The sequence below is a fragment of the Podarcis liolepis genome (genome assembly GCF_965112155.1).
Source record: "Podarcis liolepis genome assembly, chromosome: 2".
In the NCBI taxonomy this organism is placed as follows: Eukaryota; Metazoa; Chordata; class Lepidosauria; order Squamata; family Lacertidae; genus Podarcis; species Podarcis liolepis.
The window spans coordinates 28989782-29016080 of NC_139555.1; the positions used below are offsets into that span (position 1 = coordinate 28989782).

Below are 26299 nucleotides of genomic sequence, written 5' to 3' on the forward strand. Positions count from 1 at the left end.
TTATTTCTTGCACGAGCCTCTCGCGGAAACACATGGCTTTTCTCTTCAGGCAGCATGCAGTTTGTTTTTAGCCTGTCCCTGACTTTGGGCCCCTCCTCTCTCCCCCCCCCCGCCCCACTTTAATTGATGGGTTGGTGTGTTGAGGCAATCCCTACAGCCACCCTGTGCCTTTTCTTACCCTGCCTTTGCCATGCGCCCCTTGCCTGTCAAGTGTGCGCCGGGAGGTGCAGTGTGGGGGTTTTGTCGTGTGTGTGCGTGCGCGTGTGCATGTTATTGTTTTTTATTGCCGCCTTTGATGTTGCAGAGCCCAGAACTGTACAGACTTTCATTAAAACCCTGCCCCGTGGGCCTGGGGATTATGAATATTAGAACGCTGCCCTTTTATGTGAACACGTATTGACCAGCGAACTTCGAATAGTGTTTTCACTAACGACACCCAAGTGCCCATTACGCCCCCATCTGTATTGCTGGGGGTTTACTGTCAGACGCTCTTTGGGAAGGTATAAAACCCCTTTCAGAGAGGCTCTGCTATTACACACAGTGCATACGTACGTTAAAAGGTTGCTAAGCTGCCTTTGAAAGCACATGAAGGCAATTACCCACTTTTTTAAAAAAAAGAAAAAGAAAAAATCTAATTAGGCAATTTCTTTCTGCTTTTGAAAGATACCTTCCCCTCCCCCCAGAGGGTCTCCCTGGGCGGATTAAGATTTTGTAATATTTTTCAGCTCCTTACATGAACATCATTGCTTAGATTCCACCCCCTCTCCCTCTTTCCTCATCTCTCTGTGATTTTCTATATCAAAGACTTGATTCACGTTCTTTCTGTGCTCTTTCCTTGACAGTTTCAGACAGTCATTTAAGCAGCCCAAATTGGCCGCAGTGTTTTGTTATATTTTATCTATCCACTCGGATTCCCCCCCCTTTTTTTTTTTGCATCTGATGAGACATGGCTCTAGCTTGGTGTCTTGTGTGCGCTGCTGGTCTGTTTAATTTATGGTCGTCATGTGCAGTTATCGTGAGAGCCTGCAGTCCTGACATCTGCGTTGCATGCAGGCCAGAGGGGATATAGGGAAAGATTGGGGGGGGGGAGGAGGAATGCAACACGAGCTTCTAAACTTGCACCTGTGGCAGGCATTTTTGGATACACCTGCCTTGTCATCCCTGTCTTCCTCCCCACCGCCAGATTGCTTTTGGTTATTCTTCAGACGAGAATCCCGGGTTCTGTGCGAAACGTGGATTATGCACCGTTCCCCCCTCGGCTTCTAATAGCTGCTGGAACAGCTTGGCTCGCTGGAGCACTCCCTTGTGCTTTGGGAAGAGCAATCTTTTAATAGCTCCTGCGACACAGAAAAAGGAGCTATTGCCCTGCTGTCATTTTTTGTTCAGTTTTACAGTCTGTGTGTCAGGAGAAAACGGTGAACTAGTTTCCCCGATGCCATTCAGTAACCTTGCGAAAGCTAGCAGCTACGGTCTGTACTTCTTGGGGGAAGTCCCTCTCCTCGTTCTTGCCAGGCATGTGCTTGCAGAATCATCTGCAGCCCCATTTTTTGGAGGGGGGGGCTCTGCAAAATGCAGTCCGATCTTGGAATGTCGCCCGTGCTAGAGACTCACACACGAGTCAGGATCTGGACTAACACTGCCGCATGATATGCTGAGCATCCAAAGAAGGACTTTGGAAAGACGTTTTGCTGGAGGTTCCCACCACCCCACCTCCTGGTCCCTGTTTTAAAATGCATGGCGCATGACTGTCACCTTGCAGGCTAGGGATCAGAACTGGGCAACCCAAGCTGAACCTTTCACCATACCTATTCCTCCTCCTTCGTATCCCAAGAAAGCCAGAGGTAGCCAGTGAAGTACTCTGTAATGCACCTGAGTTATTCCCAGCTCGGAAAACATCTCACTGGGGAAAATACTTGTCCTGCTGATTGATTAAAGTCCCGTTCTGTTATCAAATACAAGGAATTCCCCCCTACTTTCAGATGAATTAACTTTGGCAGGCAACTGAAGTTGTGCAATAAGCAAGCCATTCTCTTTTTTTCTCCCTGCCTAAATAATTGCCACTGTCCGCTGTCTTCACCTCTCTCTGTCTCAGAGGTATCTCGTGTGTTCAGCAACTTGTGCTGTCGGTACTCCATGTTGTGCCATTCAGAACTGTGCAGATGACTGAATTTTAACTTTCATAGTCATCTCCCCCCCCCAACTGTTGACAGTTTCAGATTTGCACATCAGAAAAGGTGCTGCCAGTGGGCATTATACCTGCCCTGTATAAATAACATCTTAGCTCCAGATGATTTTTCTCCCCTTTCACAGTCCTTTGAACCATTGGCGAGAAACAAGGCGATTTGGAACAATAAGCACTGGGCAGAATTTGTGTTGTTCTGTGTTTCCATTAATAGAAGCTTTCTCTTGTGAGCCTAATCCAAGAGATCGAGAACAGCATTTCTTCTCCTGCTTCTGTCCCCATCCCTTTCCCAAAATTGATGGGCGCCTTGGGAACATCTGCAGTATATGGTGTGGTTTGCTTGCTTGAGTACTTTGTGTTTAGTTTCCTAAAGCTTCATTCTGCGCATACCTGTGTTGTTATGGGACACTTTTTTAGTTTCTTGTGCCCTCTGACTGTAGCACATTTTAATTGTTTGCTTGTATTTCAGTTTAGCTGGACGCCAAGTGTTATATTTCTCTGTTCTGTGAGTTATTTTGTTAGGGACATAATTGATTGCAGAGGATCTAACCTCATGTCCCAGAGGCTGGTCTGTCTTACCTTCATGGATCTTTAGAGCCAAAGAAGCATGTAAGTTGGTTAGCAACCTGTTTCTTTATCCAAAATCTGAATTGAGTCATGCATGCTTAGAATCTAGCAGCCAAATATTGAAAAAAACAACAACCTGAACATCAGTGATCCTAGAGAGGCGATGCTGTTAATATTTGGAGTGGGTTTCTCTTTTATATACAACAAGGATTACACTTCATTGATCTCCTCTTCAGAAACTTACTGAGTTTTGAACAGGCTGACCTATTCCTAGGAGAGAGATCAATGGAAGCAGACATTCAAAATGGAACCCTTTTGTAGCTGTCATCTCCTTATAATAGATAGAAAATGCCAACGTTTTCTGCCCAATTGGTAGTCCCCCATCCCACCCTCTGTTGCTCACTTTCTCCACTTTCCGTGACATGGGTAGCTCAACTTCTGAACAGAAGAAAAGTTTGGCTTCTTGACACATTCCTCTCCTTTCGCAGGAGCCCAGGGCCCAGTTAAAGGTCAGTGGGAGGAGAGGCTATGTCAAATGATACTGTAGGATGCTCACCTTAAACTGCAGTTTTGCTGCCTGTGAAATGAGTAGATGTTTATGCAGTTTCCCTTGTACACTTTCCTCAGTCTTTTGTTGTTGTTTAGTCGTGTCTGACTCTTTGTGACCCCATGGACCAGAACACGCCAGGCACTCCTGTCTTCCACTGCCTCCCGCGGTTTAGTCAAACTCATGTTGGTAGCTTCGAGAATACTGTCCAACCATCTCGTCCTCTGTCGTCCCCTTCTCCTTGTGCCCTCCATCTTTCCCAGCATCAGGGTCTTTTCCAGGGAGTCTTCTCTTCTCATGAGGTGGCCAAAGTATTGGAGCCTCAGCTTCAGGATCTGCCCTTCCAGTGAGCACTTAGGGCTGATTTCCTTCAGAATGGATATGTTTGATCTTCTTGCAGTCCATGGGACTCTCAAGAGCCTCCTCCAGCACCATCATTCAAAAGCATCAATTCTTTGGTGATCAGCCTTCTTTCCTGGTCCCTAACATTTCTTCCACCACATATAGTAAATTGCTTCTCAGACTGCCCAGCTAAACTGTTCCTTTTCTGCTTTATGAGGAAAGATAATTTCTGAGCAGCAAGGAGTTATTCTGGGTTTGTTTGTTTTTTAGAGAACATTGGTTGAAATGTTTTCCAGCTCTAAGTCCCATTAATGCTCTCCCAAGTTGTCCAATAACACAAACCGGTTTGATCAGGTTACGCTATCTTAGATGCCTGAATCGGCTGTAATGCAGCAGGAGCTGTGGGCAGGAATCTGGCGCGAGCCACACCTTCCTGGGAACATTGCTGCTATCCTAGTCAGATTTCTTGGAGAGGGAAAAGGAAAAGCTTTTAGGGTTGCTCATGATGAGATTTTATTAGGTCCCAGAGAGACCGATTCGTGAACCATTAAAATAAATGGGGACACTTCGAAAGCCCGTGAGAAACGTCCCCTTCCTCACCCATGTTGCAACGCAGACAGAGTAGTATGATTTAGCTTGGGCTGGCTCTGTGCGCACCATCATTCAGTCTTCAGCACTTGGGCATGCTCCCAACATTTGGGGTTTTTCCTTCCTCCTCCCCTCTCCACGCTTTGCCCGCCCAACTCTTTAGCCCTGAGATATATATATTCTGTTGTTTTTGTAAGCCAAGAAGCTTTTACAGCCTCTTCGCCTTTTCCTGTTAAGCCCAGCACCCCTCATAAAACATTAAGAGGCACAGCATTACTGTAACATTATCCAAAGGGACCACAAGGGCGACTCTACAGTTTCAGCGATTATTACACATCCTGGGCAAAATGGTTCTCTGCAAACCACATATAGCCCCTTATAGATTTCCAAGCAGCGTGAGAGGCCATTAATTCACGCCCTGATGATGAACTTAATTTTGCTTCCTGCTGAGAAAATGACGGCTTAGAGGCAACTTTGTCTTATTACAGAGTGGAGAATTTTATCTCTCTCCTTTTGTTTTGCACTGTGTGTGTGTGTAGAGAAAGAGAAAGTGTGTGTGTGTGTGTGTGTGTGTCTGTCTGTCTGTCTGTCTGTCTGTCTGTCTTCCTGTTAGATTTGTAACTCGGTGGCTATCCCTGGATCGGCCATTGCTACAAACTGCAGAAGCTTCTGCAAGGAATTTAATTTTATCACCGAGACCTTGGTCTTTTCACCTGCTCTGGAATGCTGGGCGGCCCCAAGCTTTATTTTGTACAGGTTGCCCTCCTAAACTCCCGTGAAATGCAGGAAATATAGAGAACATTCTCTGTTTCTTTTTAGTTTTCTATTCCCCCTCTGATAAGGTGGGAGTCTCAGTGGCGTTACTTTATTAATGCTTTGGGTGTGTTTACTGGTGCGGAATGTAACTAGCAAACTTCAGTCCAAACCTCTGGCCTTGCAGCTGCACAGCAAGCTTTCTCCAAAGTTATTCATAATCACAGTCGTCGCCCCCCCCCCCTTTAAGGGCTGGGGAGAAGAAGGTCCTTGCAGTCTGTGGGACTGCAGACAAGGCAGGGAGTTTGCTTAGCTTTATGTAAAATCAAATGCATTAATTTTTGTTTAAAGCAAATTCCACTATATGGCAAAAGAATGCCTATTGGGCAGTGTGTCTCCATGACTTAGGGCTGGTCCATGCACAGTATTTTTCCTATGTGGGCCTTTTGGGTGGTGGAGCATACGCCATGGTGTTGGGAAGATTGCATGCCCTGTTTTACGTATGTTAGGAAGCAGCAATGCAGCAAGCTTCCAAACGCATGTAGATAACAAAAGGAGACGTTTCATGTGGCCAGTGGATCTAGAGGATCGGGCTTCCGAAGATCAGAGAACTTCGGTATCCTGCATGCTCCTTGATGGCTCCTGGGCCAGTCTTCTTGGCCGTTCCTCTCCTTTTAAATCCATACTGCATTTGCTCCTCCTTTTAGGCCTCTGTTCCTTACCACCTCCAACCCCCAAATATCCAAGTTATGTGGGCAAAAGCTGATAAACTGTTCAACAGAGAGAAAATATGAAAATACAGCGACTTTTTAGAAATTTGCATAACTTCTTCTGATTGCTAAGTGTTGGCTTTCAGCAGCGCGGGAGCTGAGCAGAGTCTTGCAGGTCCTCTGCCTTCATTTCCGTGCAAAATGTTGTGAGCTCCATTTCCGGCTGTAAACACAAGACCACAGGGAAACAATAGAATCTTAAGAGTTGGAAGGGATCCCAAGGGTAATCTGGTCCAAACCCCTGCAATGCAGGAATCTCAGCTAAAGCATCCATGACAGATGGTCACCCAACCTCCGTTTAAAAACCTCCAAGGAAGGAGAGTCCACCACCTGTTGGGTTACAAGTACTAGGGAATTGAGAAATCTGTGCTGCCCATATTCTGCCTAGGTTCCTGTAGCCCACCCAATTCTGCCTTGGCTTATCTGGCAGCTTCTACAAGGCTTTATCAAACTTCCCAACCTGCCAGGTTCCTCTGACCCCCTCAAAGGGGCCAGGGCAGCAAAGCTTTGAAGTAAGAGTTTGGTCATTCTGTGCTGCTGGAAAGGGCTCTAGCTCAATGGTGGAACGTCTGCCTTCCAATCAGAAGATCCAGGTTCCATCTCCAGGTATGGCTTGGAGAGATCCCTGCTTTGATTCCTGGAGAAGCCACTGCCAGTCAGTGCAGACAGAATTGAGCGAGATGGACCCAATGGTCTGACTTGGTATAAGGCAGGCATAGGCAAACTCGGCCCTCCAGATGTTTTGGGACTACAATTCCCATCATCCCTGACCACTGGTCCTGTTAACTGGGGATGATGGGAGTTGTAGTCCCAAAACATCTGGAGGGCCGAGTTTGCCTATGCCTGGTATAAGGTACCTTCCTGTGTTCCTATGCCTGTATTGGTTGTGTAGTTCCACCTCCAACAGTTTCTCTTCACTTTGAATGTTCTCACTGTGCCAGGGGCCCTGCTCTCTTCTTTCTCAGAGACATTTGCCTCTGGGACACGTTGCCTCTGGGACACAATTCCAGACTGCGGAGCAGAGGAGGAAGCAATACCAGTAGCCCGACCCTCTGAGCCAAGCAGCAGTTGGTTTCACGTGACTGTGCTTCTTTGCAAAATTATTCCCCGACTTGCTTTCATGTGCACCTTGGGGGCTTTTCCCCAAGCTCTCTGTGGGTGTTTTGTGCCAGTTCCTGCCACCTCTTACCTGGCTTGCAGCGGTTTTCAGCCGTTGCATTCTGTTGCCTAGAGCCCTTCTTCTCACAGAGGTGGTAAAACTGAGCAGTACCACTTCAGATGGCAGGTGGGAGCTCAAATAGTGAAATGGTTCCCCTTGAGAAAAAAGACTCCTACACATAAAACAGCAACATTTCTGGGAGAGCGCTAGGCCAAACCCCTCATCCTTGTCATGCTAGCTATGATGCTTAAAGTTTCTGTAAATCCCCCCTTGCAATTTGAAGTGGCACATCCAGACACAGGGTAAGAATTTGGCCTAGATGTGCTGAACTATGTGTGTTCTGATATCCCACTATCTTTGTGCAGAATTTGGTATTGGGTGGCGCTGTGGTCTAAACAACAGAGCCTAGGGCTTGCCGATTAGAAGGTCGGCGGTTCGAATCCCCGCAACGGGGTGAGCTCCCGTTGCTCGGTCCCTGCTCCTGCCAACCGAGCTGTTCATAAGCACGTCAAAGTGCAAGTAGATAAATAGGTACCACTCCGGCAGGAAGGTAAATGGTGTTTCCATGCGCTGCTCTGGTTTCACCAGAAGCGACTTAGTCATGCTGGCCACATGACCCGGAAGCTGTCTGTGGACAAACGCCAGCTCCCTCGGCCAGTAAAGCAAGATGAGCGCCGCAACCCCAGAGTCGTCCATCACTGGACTTAACTGTCAGGGATCCCTTTACCTTTACCTAAAGAATTCAGCATCCGTGCTATTCTTAGCTTTTCCATTTCTCCTATATTACAGGTTTCTAGTTGCTAGGATTGTGGAGACTAGACTGTGAAGAAAAGTTAGGATCATTGTGTCTGGGTGAAATTGCAAATCCTGAGGGGAGACGGCTAAGCAGTATTTCCAGGGGGTGGTGAGACTTTGTTGCCTTGTTTAAATCTGTATTTCCTCTCCTGAATAGCACAAGCAGAATAAATCATGCAAAATAAACAAATGTATGCACATTGATTACCTTTGTGTGTTTATAAGGGTCTTTATTTTTAATGCAGCGTGTACATAGCCCTAACTCCCTGCATGCTCACACCACAGAAATAAACACACTTATTCAGCTATGCACACATGCATCTTCTCTATTTCCTTGCTGGGTGAGGGGAGAAGGATTTCCCCTGGAAAGCAGGGCTAGTGTTAGGTTGCCATTGTTGGGCATCTGCCAAGGCTGCACACTGCTGCAGCCCCCTGCCCCACAGCGACCCCCAGAACCTCCTGACCCAGCTGCTCCTTATTCTCACTGCCTGTTCACCTGCTACCTCTGAGCGTGCAAGTAGTGACACAAGAAGGAGCATCAGCATCCTCTGATTGCCTTGCATTCTCCCTTTGGGCAGCGGTGTGATTTAATTGGGCAGGAGCGAAAGAGGTGAGCCCACTCAGAGAGGAGGACCTCCTTTCATGGGGGATAATGCTGCTGGAGGCAAATACCGTTCGCCGGGAATCTTAGGTGCAGGGAGTGCTGTTGCACTCAGATCCTGTTTGTGGGCATCTCAGAAGGTTAGACCGTGTGAGAACAGGACATGGAATTAGATGGGCATTTCAGCTGATCTAGCAGGGCTCTTGTTGGTTACTTACTTTGCGCAGGGCAAAGCTGGTTTTTAGTTCACCTGAGTCCAAGACCTAGTTTGGCACACACCCCACGGTCATTTGCACGCATACGCAGGCTGGGAGTCTCAATGGCGCCCCTCTGGAGACTTCACCCGGAGCAAATTGGACGCTCGCTGCTCCCAGCTTCTCAAAACTACCTCCGTATACCTGCTGGAAGTCCTCTGCCCCCGCTTGGAAGCGTAGGTGTAAGCAGAGTTTTAATTCCCAGGAGGAGGCGAGAGTGAAAATGGCACAGGGTGGAGTGTAAGTGTGAAAATGTCTATTTCAGACTTAACCGTGCAGGAAATGCTTGGCGCAATTTCAGCTGCTGCCAGGAGCGAGAGAACAGTCAGGGCAAGCTCTGCTCTGCTTGCAGAACTGCATCCTCGGGGCCCCTGGTGACTGGGTAGGAAAATGCAACGTCTTATGGCAATTTCCCTGACCTGATGCCCTCCAGATGTTTTAGACTGATTCCACGAGGCCCGGTGAGCACAGCTGGAAGGCAGCAGGCTGGGAAAGGCTGGTTTGTTGCTTTCCTGGCAAGGGGTGGTGGTTGGTGGTACTTACGATTTGACCAAAAAGCAGCTGCGAGCAAGATGGGTATGCCCCCCTCGTGTGCATCTCTTGATGAAGGGAGCCGAGGGTTCGGCCTGCAGAGGTTTGGCTTTTTTTAAACCAGGGCAGGAGTCTCTCTCTCTCTTGTTTGCTGCAGGCTGCCTCCCTGCAGAGTGGTAATCTAGGGTAATTGCAGGCTTTAAACCAAGGTATTATTGGGAAAGACTGGAGCCTGCTGTGTGCTCCCCCCGTTCCCCGCTTTCTAGCTACGCTGTTTGTTTTGTGCAATGATCTTTGCAAGCAGAGAGGGATCTGCTGGCGATTCCTACAGGAGGATGCAGTGAATTAACAGGCCCCCAAACTGCCGCTTGTGTTTCTTTCTGGCAGTTTTTCAAGCTTTCTTGGTCCTCTCCCATCTGGGGATTCCTTTTTTTTGTGTGTGTGCTTGCTATATCTTCCTCGCCTGCTGTGACTGTTTTCTTCCTCTGCCCTTTTTATTGTGGAGGCCGTGTAAGCCAATCCCCTGTTATGTTTCCTCCTGGTTGCTAACCCCAGCAGGTGAGTTCCCTTGGCCATGCCTGGCTTCTTCACTGTGCCTGTCCTGCTGCTTGACATGCACAGAATGCAAATGAGCAAGAGCAATGCTGCCATCTAGTGGCTCCAGCAGCAGCATCTCATTTGTTCTTAGTAAGTGCAGCGCTGTGGGTTAAACCACAGAGCCTAGGGTTTGCCCATCAGAAGGTTGGCGGTTCGAATCCCCATGATGGGGTGAGCTCCCGTTTCTCAGTCCCTGTTCCTGCACACCTATCAGTTCGAAAGCACGTCAAAGTGCAAGTAGATAAATAGGTACCACTCCGGTGGGAAGGTAAACGGCATTTCCGTGCGCTGCTCTGGTTCGCCAGAAGCGGCTTAGTCATGCTGGCCACATGACCCGGAAGCTGTACGCCAGCTCCCTCGGCCAATAAAGTGAGATGAGCGCCACAGCCCCAGAATCGGCCATGACTGGACCTAATGGTCAGGGGTCCCTTTACCTTTACCTTTAAGTGCAGCACGGGGGGGGGGGGGGCTTAGGTGAATGGAGGAAATCCATGACCAGATTGCCCAATGTTTACTTGTTCAATGAAATGCAGCATGTGGGTGGGTGGGGGAGCTGTTAAACAACTGAAAAGGCACAAGGGAAGTGTGGGGAGCTCCGATGCAATTCCCCCAAATTTGCTTCCTCTAGTTTCTGTTTGACTTGTAGTCCTCCCCCACCTACCCTAGGTCAAATAGCAGTAGAGTGGAATTTAGATCAGGGGTGCAAGAGAAAAGGGTCAAACCGCATTGCTGCTCCAATCAAATAGTCAATACCTCTCCTGCACATCTGCATTTAATTAAGAGCAGAAAGCAAGAGGAGATCCAGTTGCAGATCTCCTGTGCAACGCGCAGTTTGGCCTAAGCCAGCTCAGCAATGCAAGAATCTTGGCCTTCCTTGCTCGCTTAACCATCTCCACCCTTTGCAGACCAGAAACCAGCCATTGAAGAAGCAGCCGATGGCCGCGACAAACCCAAATTGCAGAACGGGAATGAAGAGCTGGAAAAGGCACAGATCTTGGATCCCATGGATGTGCCAAAGAGAGGCGAGAAGGAGAAGCCGAAAGAGGAGGTGCAGCTGGACCGGCCTGACCAAGGTAATTTAGAATTGGAGCTGGGGAAAGTGAGAGACTGTCTGTGAACTTAGCCAATTCCACAGCTCTTCCTGTAGTTCCTAATTCTAGTTTAATTTCGTCTTCAGCCAGGTAGATGAGATAGCAGGGAGTGACACCTGCTTCCTCTGCTCTTTGCTGGCTGACCCACCTTCCTTCTCTCCCCACAGGCATTGCACAGCCTGTAGGAGAAGCCCACCGCCACGAGCCCCCGGTGCCACATGACCAGGTCTTGGTGGATGAGGGCCAGGACCACGAGGAGCCTGAAGACAAGCAGCCGCCAGCCAAGAAGAACGACCTGGCGGAGGGGAATGCTGTGTTGGGGAAGGAGCAGGAAGAGGCACAGCGGAAGCCCGTTCCCGAACAGGCAAAGGGAGAAGGTGGCCAGAAAAAGGTGGAGGACCACCCAGGGAAAGAACCCAAGCCTCCTGCACACGAGGATGAACGCCCCCCTTACAAAGACATCCAGCTGGACAAGCATGGCGAGAGGGATGGCTCCCGCCTGCAGCAAGCTGAACACTTGAAGGAAAAGATGCAACCTGAGAAGGAGATTGAGACAGGTAGGTTCCTTCCCCCTGCATCTTCCCAGGGAGTTTGTTTTTATCCCTTGGGACCCTGAGATAGTTTGCATTTCTGCAGTTAAACCGCAAATCAGTGCAGCGCTTGGCTGTTGTCACAGAATTCTGGAAGAGGGCACCGCTGGCTGCAGGGGCACTTGCTTTCCCTTCCCCGGTGCTTATCCATAGCTTACCCCCCTCGCCACATGACCTCTGCCTGCCCATCCCCAGAGCCTAATTTGCACTGGCATTTTCCTCCTGCCCATGCCAAAAAAAGGAAAAGATAAAGATCCACATCCTACAGCAAGACAGCACAGTTTCTGCCATCTCGAGTGAAATAAAAAGGGTTTGCTTCCTTTGTACAGTCATACCTCGGGTTACAGACGCTTCAGGTTGCATTTTTTCGGATTATGGACTGCCGAAACCTGGAAATACCGGAACGGGTTACCTCCAGGTTTCGGCAGTCACACATGTGCAGAAGCGCCAAATCGCAACCTGCGCGTGTGCAGACACACCGCTGTGGGTTGCGAACGTGAATCCCTCACGGATCATGTTTGCAACCCGAGTGTCCACTGTACCTCGCTATTAATGAGTCTTTATATAAGGGAATTTTCCAGTGAAGAGTTCTCAGGCCCCCTGCTCAGCCACTGCCTGCATTGTAAGTGTGGCTGGATCGGTTCACCTCTTTTAGTCATTGCTGGGGTGCATGCAACGAATTGCCTGGCAGTGTCAGATCCTGCATTATCTACTTTGCAGTAGCTTGCTCACTTGCGAAAGCATCAGGTGCTGTGCTGTGCTGCTCACCAGGGACCCAGGGCTAGAAGAGCTCGACAGGTGCCACATTGCTAAGTGCCCACTGCGAAGCTCTGTAGGGTTAGGGTTTGCATTTCAATGGGCTTGGGCAGTTAGCCCTGGTTTTGCTGCCAGCAGGCTCTAGCGCTGTTAAATATTTTTATGACTTTTTCTGCAGTCATCAAGTTGGATAAAAGCGGCGTGCAGAGGGGGGAGGGGAGGCGGGGGGGAGAGGCAGAGAACATCTGTCGCTTTCCTTTCCCCATCAAGGAGTGTCTGTCTGTCTGTCCCTGGTATGCAGGTGAAAAAAGGGAGCTGCCTGCTCCAGAGAGGCCGGAGCCAGCCCAAGCGGAGCAGAGGGAGCTTCGTAATGCGGAGGAGAATGCAGACAGCAAGCTGGAGGGTAAGCGCTGTCCTTGCTCTGCCCCCCAGATGCACACTCTGGGGCTCCCATCTGCCTCCCCGGCAGCCCTGGGTGTGCGTGTATGTGTGTGTGCTCAGCTCGTAGTTTCCGTGAAAGAAAGGAACAACCCAATCAAGGCTAGGTTTGCAAGGCCAGGTCATCTTGCCTTGGCGTAATCTTGGGAGTTTGTAATCTGAGGCTGCAGCCACCTGGGCACCACAATCCCATCGGTGCCGTAAGCCAACTGTGAAAGCGATAGCGCTTCCAGGAGAAAATAGCCGCCCCTGCTTGTAATGGAGAGCACACTCCTCTCTCTATTCAAGGTTGCTCTGAAAGGGGAACAGCTCCCCTGGAAAAAAAGTCCGTTCCCTTGCTCCAAGCAGTCTGCACCTGGATTGATTTATCATGCTGTTATCCTGCTTTATAGCCCCGAGAGACTCCCAGAGCAGCTCACGAAAGATTTGCACAGTCCAGTCCCAAGAAAGTTTGTACATAATAGTCACATGGTGCCCAGGTTTATTCAGGCACTATTTGCCACCTTCATTCTTGCTCTTCCCTGGTTATCACCAGGCAGCAGAACCACTGGGGATCCCTAGAGCAAGCGAGGCTGAGCTGCTGGACCTTACTCAGCCCATGATGGAACCAGGTCTTCCTTTGCTGGTAGTTGGCAGTCTTCTGATGGCCTGAAACAAGTGGAGTTTCTTTCGTTCTTTTGTTTCTCTGTAAGCAAGGGGGAAGATATTCCTTGGATACAGGAGATTCTCTCCTTTCCGCTGCTGGTTTCTCCCCTCCCTTTCCCTTGCAATGCTTTTAAAGGCCACTGACACAGAGATTGCTCTTGGACACAGGAGCTCTTTCTTAGTCAAAACACACAGCCTCGGGCTCTGCTGATCTGGTGAGTGAAGCATAACCTCAGAGCAGGTCCTTGCTGGAAGTCCTCTGGTCCGAGCTTTTAAGCTGTTACTGTGGAAATCTGATACGACAGAAAAATGGGGGCTTCCTAGAATTAGATGTGCTCTCTGCCAGTCCTCTCATGTATGGATGCCTCTGACAAATAAGGAGATTCTGGGCAGAGCAGCTCCCGGCAATCGCATGGAAAAGATTGTGTCCCTTTATCAGTCCAAAGCACTTGACTCTCCCATTTCAGTGTAACTCTCTGGGGCAATTAGCTTTGCACCCAATCCCATCTTGCAGGACAGTAGCTCAGTGGCAAAGCATCTGTTTTGCATGCAGAAAACCCCAGGTTCAGTTCCCAGCACCTGCAGGTAGAGCTTAGAGAGATCCCTGCCTGAAACCCTGCACAACTGCTGCCCGTCAGTGTGGGCAGTAGTGAACTAGACGAACCAGCGGTCTGGCTCAGTGTAAGGTTGCTTCCTATGTTCCATGTCATGTTCTAGACTTCCATACATTGCTGGCAGGAGGTCTGTGGATTAGTGGTGCACAGGGATAGGTTTGCTATCACAGTGGAGATGTTTTGAGCCTGTGATGTGGAAACTGGGACTGTTCTCGGCGAAGGGAACATTGGTGGTGTGCCGCAGAGCACTCTTCTAGAATCGGTGGCATTCCTGCTCAAACAGAGCATAGCTAGCAACCTTAATTAGGAAGTAGCAAGAGCCCTGAGAGTAAGCTACGAGCTGAGTGTTCTAAATAAGGTAATATATGGTCAGTGTGACCTCCATGTAGGAAAGGTAAGCTGGCAGGTGTCTCATTAGCAAATATGTAAGGGGAAAGATGGGTAAAAGCTATAGGGAGTTAACAGTAAGAAGGCGTGTTCTCTTACATGAATTCCTACGTGACAATAGTGATCACGCTATGTAGAAACTTAGAAGTATCTTTCGTAATCGCCGAGCCTGAATAAGAGAGATTCCTAGGCAAGGCTGGTGTGCTTTTGAGATGAGGGTGTCACAGTTTTTAAACCCTGCTCCCTCCCCATGTCAGACTTGTACAGCACATACAAAAAGATTGCATTTAAACATGTGCAGAGTGCCTTCTCAAAGAGGAGCTCCAAATATTCTCTACATACCCATGGGCACAAGGAATTGAGCATGGCTGTGATTTCCTGACAAAGTGGAACCTCCCAGCATCGCTCGTTTCAAGTTTTAAACCATGGCATACTTTCATTAATCTGTGCATATGGAGGGGTGCAAACACCAGATTCATCAAGTGCTTTTGAAAAGTTGAGAACGCTCACTTCTGGTTGCCTGCAGATCACCTTCCCCCAGTGTCATTCATCTTCTCAAAAAGCAACCCACTTTCCCCCTCTCAAAAGTAAATATAAATTTAAGTAAATATTACTGTGGAAAGTAAATATAAGGTTTACAGCATGCTACAGATTAAGAGAGAATTTTATGAAGTTGCAGCATAGGTGGTATTTGACACCAAATACGCTAGCAAAAATGTCAAAATCAATAAAGGGTAATTGCTGGAAATGTAAGACGGAAGTAGGAACCTTCTATCACATGTGGCGGTTGTGTAGCATAATTAAAAGGTACTGGGAAATGATCTAAAATGAACTAAAAAAAAAGTTTAAAAAATCCTTTCCTAAAAATCCAGAAGCATTGTTGCTGGGGTTAATAACAACAGAAGTCACAAAAAAGAGAGAAATTTGTTCCTGTATGTGAAAACAGCCACCTATGTGTTACTAGCACAAAAATGGAAAACAGACAAGGTTACCAACAAACGAAGAATGGCACATTAAACTGTTAGAATAGGCAGAGCTTGCAAGAATGACCACTAGAATAAGAAATCAATATGATGAAAGATATAAGGAGGACTGAATATTGCTTATTGAATATATGAAAAAGTATTATAAATAAACAATCTACCTAGCAGGATGGCAAGATAATAAGAAATAACTTATAAATAACTAAGAAATAACTAAAGTTTATAAAAGTAGTTATGATAAATGGAGTGAACCAAGGAAACGCGGGAAGAAGAGGAGATGAAAGGAACCATGGAAGGAGAGGAGAGGAAGTTGGTTAAGTAATGTTTTATGGGCTTGGGGTTTTTTTGGTCTATTCTTGAAAATCTTAAATTGCAACCTCTTTTTTATTTTAGAGATTCTTTTCTTATTGTATTAGAGTCGTGCCTTGGAAGTCGAACGGAATCCATTCCGGAAGTCCGTTTGACTTCCAAAACGTTTGGAAACCAAATCACGGCTTCTGATTGGCTGCAGGAAGCTCCTGCAGCCAATCAGAAGCTGTGGCAGCCCAGTCAGACGTCCGGGTTCCAAAAGAACGTTTCCAAACCGGAACAATCACTTCCGGGTTTGTGGCGTTCAGGAGCCAACACGTCTGAGTTCCAGGGTGTTTGGGATCCAAGGTACGACTTTATTTTTGTCTACATTTTGTTGACATGGAATTATATCAGAAACACAAATAAATAAAATTATTGATCAGAGAAAGGACAAAAAAAGAAGAAGGGAAATGATCTCAATATCTTATCCGGTGGGTGTGTCTGCTCAGGTATGCAACACGGAGCTGGGTCCACACATGCAAGGTGGTTTGGATGAGGCCTAGTGTGCAGTTCAAACTTAGGCAGGGGGAAAGGTGCCTGAATTGACTCTGTCTACGTTGTCCCTTTGGATGGCAGGCAGTAATTCCTGCTTAGACGGTCGGTTCCAGTGAACAGGGATGTGGCTTTTCTTCCCTTAGCCCAGTGTTTCCCAAACTTGGGCCTTCAGCTGTGTTTGGACTACAGTTCCCATCATCCCTGACCACTGGTCTTGCTAGCTAGGGATGATGGGAGTTGTAGTCCCAAAAGAGCTGGAGACCCAAGTTTGGGAAACACTGCCTTAGCCCAAGAAGCACCCATTGTGAGATTGGAAGAGGAGTAGAAGGGAGCCAGCAGGAAGCCAATAGGCAGCCAATATTCAAGGTTTGTGTAGGAGAAAACAGACCGACTACCCGAGAATGACTTGTCTGCTTACACTGAGGAGAATAGGCTGCCTGAGTCACCGTGTGACCCACTGGAGGATGTCTCCTAGTCCTCCATCTGAAAGCTGGCTTGAGTTAAGATCAGCCTGAAATAAAAAGACCTGTATTTTCCATAAAAAATCTCCTTGCGGTACATGTCTATACGTTTGATTACTTGTTTTCTTTTTTTTGTTCTACAAAAAAAAAAAAAAAAGCACCATGGTTTCATAATGTCTTTTTCCCTTCTGCTTCACAATGGGACTGAAACAGCCAAGATTAAAAAGCTAGTTGCAGGTATGGATCAAAATAAATTGCAACTTTTAACCCTAAACCTCCAGGATTTGAATTTATACATAGAGTGTACGTTGAAGGCGCTTGTGAAAAAGCACTGTGTGTTTTTAAGCTTGACCTTCTTGCAAGTACTCGAGTCTTCACACTGTCCGTGGCTTGCTTTTGACCGGGCAGCTCGTCCTAGAATCTCTCTTGAGATTTCATCGGTTCCTTCACAGCTCCCAAACCATTTAATCTCAACGTGCCTGAAACTCCCTCACTTGAAGTACCGCTTCCTTTTGAATGTCACGCAGTTCGCTCCCTCTGCCTGCCTTGGTTTTCCATTTTGCTTTGATCCAAACTCGACTTCCCTTTGGAAAGAGCTGCCCCTCGCTACTTTGAAATGCAATGTTCAGTGTACAGACAAAAGAAGACATGGCAAGAGAAAACGACCCCAGAATGATAATTTATTTCCAGAAGGTGCTTGGGGAATCGGGTTTCTTGTGGCCATAGGTACCAAAGTGAGCTATGACCTCAAGATCTGATAAGTGCAAGGCTATGCAAGTGTTTTGTGGAGACAGTAGCATGCCCACTACTACTCTTTCCGAATTCCTGTGTATGGTAGACCATTGGGGTGCATTCATTCCAGCCCCATTTCCCCCCCTCCCCTCTCTCTTTCTAGAAGCTGGGAAGGAGAAGGTACTGGACCATGCCGCCTTGTTAGAAGTGATTAAGGAACAGCAGGTTCAGCAGAAGCAGCTCTTGGATCAGCAAGCAAAGTTGCTAGCCGTGATTGAGGAGCAGCACAAGGAGATCCACCAACAGAGGCAAGAGGAGGAAGGAGAGGAAAAGCCAAAGCAAGGTAAACAACAACAACAACAACAACAACAACAACAACAACAACAACAACAACAACAACAACAACAACATTAGTAGGGGTTAGGGAGCCACTCTGAGAAGGGTGGTGTCAGTGGACCATGAACGAAGCCCATTTCTTCAGCTTTGCCCTAGGAATGCTTCTTCTCCATTTCCCTCCTTTCCATCTAGCAATACAAAGCCATTCTGGAAGCCAGCATAGCAGAAGCTGTTTCCTGGCGTGAAAATTCTCACTTGTGTGTAATTGGAAACCACAGGAGGATAGATGGAAGTGGAGGAAAGGCGACATTGGGGTTTGGGGAGGCATCCACGTTTCTCTGCAGCCGTTCGGAGCTGCAGGAAGCCTGAAGCTTAGGAGGAGCCTCTCTGTTTTACTACATTGCTGCCCTTGTTTATGAGTTTCAGAATTAACCTGGTCACCATGGCAGTCAGACGTGAGCGGTGGTAGGGAGAATTGGGGGTGGGGAATGGTGTGACCTCCTTATGAGGCTGTTGTGTGAACTCCCCGGTTGTTGGCAGTAGGGAGATTTCCCCTTTGTTAGAACGTGCAATAACTAAGAGCTGTTTGCTTCTCTCTGCAGCAGAAATACACCAAGAACCTGACTTGCCTATCCTCAAAAGTAAGGAAAGAGAGGATGGTCTTGAAGATAAATTTGAAGACGTTGGAAAGGTTATACCAAATAATGGACTGGATCGTCCTCAGCATGGGCTTGACAACCACCCCCAAGATTCTAATGGCCAGGGAAGACAACAGGCCACAGGAGAGCAGCAAGCAGACAGCAAATTTACTGGAGCTCCACCTAAAATCCCTGCAGCTCATCCAAATGAGGCTGAGAAGATTTCACTGCACCAAGCTGGGAAAAATCAAGCTGGGAAGTTAGCGGAGCCGGTCAGAAGCGACTCACAGGTAGCCAGGGCTGGTGGGCATCACCAGGAAAAGCCACTAAAGATTGTGGGGTTGAAAGAAGGCCAGGATACTCAAATGGCCCAAAACGCCCTGGAAAAGATCAAGAATGTCCAGAAAATGGTTGAGGTTGCACAAAGAGCTGTAGGCCAAAGAGAGATGCCTGATGCAGCCAAAGTCCATGTGGCGGCTGAGAAGATTGCTCCAAGAGTCTCCGAGAGAGAGCCGCTTGCCAGAGAGGCGAACAAAGAGGCGCCCCGTCATCAAGAACAGCAAGAGGATCCTGCGCATAAACCAAAAGTCTCCGAGAACATGCACGAGAACCTGGAGGTCCCAGGAGTTGTGAAGGTCGAGAAAGTTGGAGAGAAGCAGGCGTTACCTTTGGACCACATTGGTAAAGTGCAAGGCCAGGGGGGCAGTAGTAAAGAGGGGGTGGCAGCCGGAGGCCACAGCCCGCAGCCCCATCGTGCCAATGAGCCAGGGCCAGTTTTGGAGAGCGAGCGAAAAGAACCAGAGAAGTTACAGGAGTCGGAACACGACCCTGCTGTGAAGCCAGAGAAGGCTAGGCTTGCCCCCAGGGAGCATGAAAATGCCAAACCCAACAGAGACCTCAAGTTGCAGGCTGACCTAGACCTGCGCCGTAGGAGGCGGGACCTTGAGGAAGAAGAGAGCGAGACGGGGGATGTGATAATTGGACTAAACCCCCTCCCAGATGTGAAAGTCAATGACCTCCGCAGTGCGCTGGAGACTCACTTGAACCAGGCAGCAGAAGGTGCCCAGCAAGCACTTCATAGTCGGCAGATTAAACAGATAACTGTGGCAGAGGAGGAGGAGGGGGGGTGAGAGAGGAATGCTTTGCACGACTGAGACCAAACGTCGGGCCATTTTGGGATGCCTTGTTACTGAGCTGCCTGCAGTTGGAGATGCAACTTCAGCAGCCTCAGTCAGCTAGCTCTATCTGGACCGGACAAATTTGACTGGCGAAATCTTGAGGGAAGAAGAAACTGCATCGCTGCCCAGCCACTTTCATACTTCAGTACTGCAACAGCTTGTCCCTTCTCCTCATTTCTGCTGGTGGCTAACCTGCAGAGCATCTCAGTTTGGGAGTGCTTTGTGCTTGCCACCTTTCCAAAGAAGCATTTGCATTTTATTCTCGCTCAGTTGCCTTTTAACTATTTCCTTTAACTTCTGTGTGTTTGGAACTGGAACTCGTTTTCATGCTTGCCGTTTATCTCGATCAAATCTGCCTCTCCGCTCGCATCCCTTACAGTGGGGAGGGGGAACCTGGGACCCTCCAGATGTTGTTGGACTCCAGTTCCCATCGCGGGCAGTGGAAAGGGATAGTGGGGGTTGTATTCCAGCACCACCTCGAGGGCCACAGGTTCCCTCCGCCTGCCTTTAAATTAATTTTGGATTCTTCTGTTATTTGGGGAATGGGTTGATATGCCTTTGGGAAGAAGGGGGGGGGGAGAAGTTTCATGAGTGTCTCAAGTGAGAAGACATTCCATCAGTTTAATGGGTCCAGAAACGCAAAGCTAGTTAGTGTCAGAGGCATCCTTAAACAAGCTCATAAGCGGCTGTTCTGATGCATCAGGGGTCCACGTTAGCAATAAAGAGGTTGCCCATCATTTCCTCCTCTTGCTCGACTATCAAATATTAGGTTTATGCTTTTAATACATTCCTATCCCAAGTGCATTATGGAACCATACTGTGCATGAAAACTCTGCCAGCCACCTGCTGCAAGAGGAAGCAATTTAAAGGAAGCAAAACGAAGAGATTCCAAGTCGGCGTTATTCCAGTGGGCCAGCCTGCGTCTACCTCTTTCCTCCATTTGGCAAGTGCAGGCAGCGCTGTTTAAAGCTACCCCTACCTGGTCCAGCAGTCCAAGCGTTTGTGAAAGGTGCTCGTGCACTTGAGCAGAGCGCCGCTTGGTTTCAGGCCTCCTGGTAGGGTTTGTGGCATTTGCTGTTGACAAACGATGCAGCGAAAATGGAAAGCTTTTGACTCTTGGATGCCCCTAACAGCTGATGGTATCTTCCCATCTAATCTAAGATTCTCCATGCTGCAGAAATAATAGAACTTGGCACTGTGGGAATGTTTTGTTATAAACAAGCAAGGTCCTTGAGTCTGTAAATTGGCCTCTTTCTCCTATCAGTCTGTTTATCTGGAACAGTTATGGGTTTAGGGTGCAGAAATACCTGTGACGGCATTGCTATTAGGACAATAGCAATGCCATCACAGTCTTGACAAGTGAGGCAGAGCTAGATCCTGCCTTTGCCGTATCTTGCCTGTGAAGTGTGCTTGATGTGTCTCCATTAAAGGAGACGGAGAAATGTGGCTGGTTCCACTTAACCTACTTTGAGGGACATTTTGCCTTGTCATAAGCACGATTGTCATTATAGCCTTAATCTTCAGAAGACTCACTGGGCCGATCTGGACATATCACTAAACCATACTTTAGTGTTACGAGAACAAACCTAAGCAAGCCTTGAGTGTATATATTTCCCTCCAGTGATGTGAGCTTTAAAAAAACCAAAACTTTTAACATCACCTGAACACAACAAACTGTGTTTAATCTTAACTATGATTTGCTAGAACAGCCAACTTCAGGTAAGAAACTGGCTTGCTTAAACAAACTATATAGTTAAGGTTGATCATAGAGTGGGATTCAGATGCAACATTAAGGTGTGGCTAATGTGGTGTCTTCCATATATTTTGGACTGCAACTCCCATCAGCTCCACTCAGCGTGGTCAAAGATGCTGGGAGTTACAATCTATCAACATCTGGAAGCTATCATGTGGGCTACCCCACATTAAACCAGAAGTGTAAGCTTCTGATCACAGCCTTGCATCTTTTTTGCACCAGAGGCTTACTGCAGTTTGTTCTCATACCCATGGTTTAGCATTACATGCAACCACCTCAAGTAGTAATGCTGCTCAAAGCACAGTTCAGCCACAGCTGAGACTGCTGTTACTTCAGTTTAGTTTCGTTTGTTAAGTAAAAAGGGGTTAAATGTTTCTATGATCTTTCTACATGTGTTCTATTTGTAAATACCAGGAAAGTTGCTTTAATATTAAAGGGTTATGGAGATGTCCCTGTATGTCCTTGTCAGGCTTTTTCTGATCAAGAGCGATGTGATCATGTGCTGTGCCTGTTCTGTAACTAAAGGACCAAAGATACTTGTGACAATGCTCAACAGAGCAACTGAATTTTAAACAAGCCATCTCCCTACAATTGTGGAGAGTGGAATCTGGGGAAGGAGGCTGTGGACTGCACCTGGTGGATTATGGACAGGCTGCACAAACAAATAAAGTCAATCCTAGCATTTTCACCTGGAGCCTTTTGTTGTTCTTGATGCAAATAACATTTGTTTGTATTTCACAGAATGTGATTCCTAATCTACAACCAATATGCACCAGTAAGGAAGTGACCCTTCCTCTCCTGTTGATCCTGGCTTGGTTTGAAGTCTCTTACATTCTCTTGAACTCAAATGCCACCCAAAGAGCCATCAACTTGAGAGTGTTTAGCATAAATCTGGGGAATCGGGAGTTCAGTTCTTACTAAGTACCAGGGGGCCATTGCTTGTTTCCAGCCATTTTGCTGCCAATGCTTTACATATACTGTGAGTAAATCAGTTTGCGAGGCACACTTGTAAAATAGATTTAGAGGTATTCGGTTGAATGATAGTTTTAAATATTTTTACTTACATCCAACCACATTAAAAAAAGAAGTCATGAATCCAGCATTCTTTGATACAGGGCCCACTCAAAAGACCTATCTAAATGGAGACTTGACTCCAGATTTGAACACTTGTCTAAAATTGTCCTAAGAACCTTCATAGCTCTTTGGCCTTGGATGCCTACAATGATGAAGGACTCACTGGCTTTCTTTGGTAAGTAGGAGCCACAACGCTGCACCAATCTTTGCACTTCTAGTGGGCGGATTACTAAGCTGTTCAGTAACCTTGGCCTATAAAGCCTTTTTCTCCTTAGGCAGTTTCACTGATTAGATTTTTTTTTTCAAAGCCTCAATTAGGAAATGCATGTTCAGAAGGGAAATCAGGCATGCAGTTACAGATTCCTCAACACGGCAGGGTTCAGGGTATTATTATTTTTTAATATGTTTTCCCGCCACAAATTAACAAAGGCTATTATGGAGTCCTGACACCCTGGGCCTTCATATTTCCTTGCCCCAAATCTTCAAGAACTGGAATTAACAAAAACCAACTATCTTGAGCAAAGCTCTAGCTGTAGTGCTCTACTTTGCATTTTCTTCCTGTAAGTAGGGAGGGAACAAGTAAATCCTCGGGGCAACATTGATACTAACAGCTAATTTAACTATCCCACAGGCACTGGAGAAGGAGGGCTGCTTATTTACTAATTCCATATTTCGCCAATCAGGCACCTCTGGTAAAAGTGCAATTTTATCATGCCCTTCTTGCTTGCAGCACTTCCATAATCAGATTGACTAGAACAGGGATCCTCTTGTAGTGCAAAAGGTTGATTGAATAGTCTTTCCATGCCTTCCAGTCCATGATGTAGTATTTTGCTTGCTCCCTGCCCCCACCCCAAACTGTGTATCAGACATGTTTACACCATATTTAAATCAAAAACCCAGATGCACTGGGTCTTAGAAAAATTAGTTCTGAACAAAGCTTGTTTACGTGTGTAATTTGAACAGCCATAGATCTGCATATGTTGCAAACTTTATTTTTTAAAAAAATAAATAAATCTCTCTCCTTGGTACAATATGGGTGGATCAAGCACAAAAAAACAACTATAAATCCAGGTTTGCACTCAGTTGTGTGTCTTCAGTACTTCACTTTACATTCCTTTTTGCCTGTAAATGATGATACATTCTGATGAGTCATTGTCACTAGGATTCATATCACTAATTAAGGATTATGTAAGTATCTGTTGATATATATGTTGCACCATAAAACGTGATCTTAAAAAAAGGAGTACGCCAACCCTTCCCTCTTCTGATGGGTGACTCCAATATGCTAAACTCCATTTTAAAGCAGGATACCTGTAATTACCATGCAAAGATCCTTGCAATTATGCATTTGAGCTCCAGATGTTTTGGACTACAACTCCCATCAGCACAACAGCACAGCCTAATGGGAGTTGTAGTCCAAAACATCAGGAGGAAAACAGCTTGGCAGAGCCTAATGCAAATAATTTCTCTTAAAGACCACAAACTGCTTTTTAGCAGCTGCTTTAGTCAAAACTCCTTTTCCTGCAAAACATGGACACCCACATGAAATGAATGCTTCTGATAGCAGGCCCTTTGATCATAGATGCTAGTTAGTGAATTCAGACTCTATAGTAGATATATGCGGAGCCATGGGGATTTCTGGCACCAGTTGTGCTAAATAGAAGATACGGTTTATTTTATACCAAATGAGAAACATTAATGCTTTCCGAGATAAGCTACATGGACTCTCAGATTTCAACTCTGAATTGGTGTTTCTTTATAATAAAAAAATGCTACAGGGCTGTGAAAATGCTACAGAAGTGCCACGGTATTCCTCTTCTGCCACAAGTGTGGAGGCAAGCCTCCAAAGTGTTAAGATACTTGCAGAACAGGCCAGAAGCACAACAAGCTTAGGAAAAGGGGAACCTATGGCACTCCAGTGTTGTACAACTCCCATAATCCCTGACCACTGCTTTGGCCTGATGGAAGTTGCGACTAACAAGACGTGGATGGCCACAGGTGCCAGTCCCTGAACTCACCCAGTATCCTATTTGGTGGCTGTGAGAAGAGCAGCAAAGAACTACTTCCCGTTAATGTGAGTGTGCAAAATTTTCAGTTCTCATCCTTGCAGAAAGGTCTTTCAAAGCAGCATATTACTTTTATGGGATGAACTGTGGCTTAAGGAAGCTTCCCAGGCTGGTGATTAGCAGTTACTTAGGTTGTTACTCAATAAGACCCCCTAGAGCAGGGGTGGTGAACCTTAGGCCCTGGGGCTAAATGTGGCCCTCCAAGCCTCTCTTATCTGGCCCTTGGACTGCTCCCCAGGCCATGCCCCTCACTGACCCTGCCTTGTACTCTACTCGTGTTCTGGCCTGGCTGGAATCTGTCACTGAATTCTGAAAATACCTGGATGAAAGACACAGAGAATGATGGGGAGGGGGGCATAGAACCTAGCCTAGGTACAAAGGTAAAATTTACATTAATTACTCCTTTCATATATATATATATATTTACTCTGGCTCTGCACACCACTGCCATGCAACCCTCTGAAGGTTGCCCAGAAGGGAATGCAGCTCTTGAGCTGAAAAAGGGTTACTTGACCCAGCTCTAGAGCTCCAGGAACATAAAAAAGGAGGCAGACCTAGCTCTCTTATTCTGTAGTAGTCCACAGCCTAAGGGCAGCACTAAATAAAGATGCTGGCCTCACTCTCAAAGTTAAGGAGATGCAAGTGACTCACGCTCTTCGTGAAGCAGTCCATCAGCATCTCAAATTCCTTGGCACAAGCATCCTTCTTCAGGTCCCCGTGGCCTGTCGTCTTGGAAGCAACGCACTTGCCGTACACAGAGGCCTGCAAAGATCAATCCCAGTCAAATGCTATATCTAAATATACAAGCACATAGATACTTGTTCAACCTCGCTGGTTTCTTGAGGGCTAAGCCCAGAACACCTAGCCATTCTTTTTCAGATTTTTAGGGCAGACTCTCTGCATGGAGGGAATGCAACGGGGGCGTGTGGTGCATGCAAAAAGCTTGCAGGAAGGTGGGAAAGACCCTGACTGAAGCGGCGCCAAGCAGCACTGAAGAAGCACGGATCGGTTGATCTGGTTGATCTGTCAGCCGGCCGGTCCGCGCCTTCAGAGCTCTCCCTTTCACATACAGTGGGGAGGGACGTTTTCCCACCACCCCGGGCAGCCTTTTCGTCTGAGATCTTTCCTGTGGCACTTGTGGGGTTCATGGGCATAGCATAGCTGTCAACATTTCCCCTTTTTAAAGGGAAATTCCCTTATTCTGAATAGGATTCCTTGCAAGGAAAGGGAAAAGTTGACAGCTATGGGGCGTAGCCAAGGGGGGTTGTGAGGGTCAGCTGCCCCCTAGATCAAGTAAAACAATAGAAATACTTAACTAACTGACCAAATCATGTAGGTTCTGCCTCCCCTCTAACAAAAGCCCTGCCCTTACCTAACAAAAATCCTGGCTACGCTCATGGTGGGGTTGCTGATACTGATCTACTTTGCAGACTTGTAAGGATTACTTTATTATTTCGCCAAAATAAAAAAGAAAATAAAGTAATCCTTACTTTATTTACATCTTTATTTACTCTTTATTTAAAAGATTTAATCAGATGTAATTTGGCGTGGGTCTGTTAAAAATCTGGAAAACCAATAAATAGCATTTCCACCCCCACCCCATATTTTTAACAGATCTACACCAAATTACATCTGAATTAATCTTTTGTTGTAAGGATTACTTTAAACACACACAAACACACAAGTGCATCGCTCAGCTCTCCCAATGAAAAGTGTCCCTTGGGCGTGCAAGAGAGAGGGGGGGAGAAGGGTGTCGTTGCCATGACGACAAGGGGCGGGCCAGCCCCGTACCTGCTCCCCACAACCCGCCAGCAACTCGGGAAAGCGCTGCAGCCTCTCCCGGACGCGACCCCAGACTCCTCGGCTAGACATGGCGGCGGCCAGCAACCGTCCGGCCGCTACTGGGCGGCCGCAGACATCACCATGGCGGCGCCTTCCGCGGCGCAGCTCCCATTGGCTCAGCGGAGCTCCGCCGCCCGCTGATTGGCCCCCGCGGGGCCGAACACGCAAAAGATCTCCGGAGTG

At 47.2% G+C, this 26299-nt stretch overlaps 1 protein-coding gene across 2 annotated transcripts in view; it reads left to right on the forward strand.

Annotated features, from left to right (window-relative positions):
- SLC38A10 (solute carrier family 38 member 10) overlaps positions 1–21822 on the forward strand; it is an 81446-nt gene extending 59624 nt beyond the window's left edge. The window contains exons 12-16 of one of the 2 annotated variants that reach the window (XM_083489914.1): positions 10592–10759; positions 10945–11334; positions 12425–12526; positions 17393–17572; positions 18171–21822. In XM_083489914.1, the coding sequence (XP_083346040.1) occupies positions 10592–10759; positions 10945–11334; positions 12425–12526; positions 17393–17572; positions 18171–19333 (2003 nt within the window). In that variant the 3' untranslated portion in view covers positions 19334–21822. Of the gene's footprint in view, positions 1–10591; positions 10760–10944; positions 11335–12424; positions 12527–17392; positions 17573–18167 lie in introns of both variants that reach the window. The other variant, XM_083489913.1, reaches the window with a different exon arrangement.
- The last annotated feature ends 4477 nt before the right edge of the window (positions 21823–26299 follow it).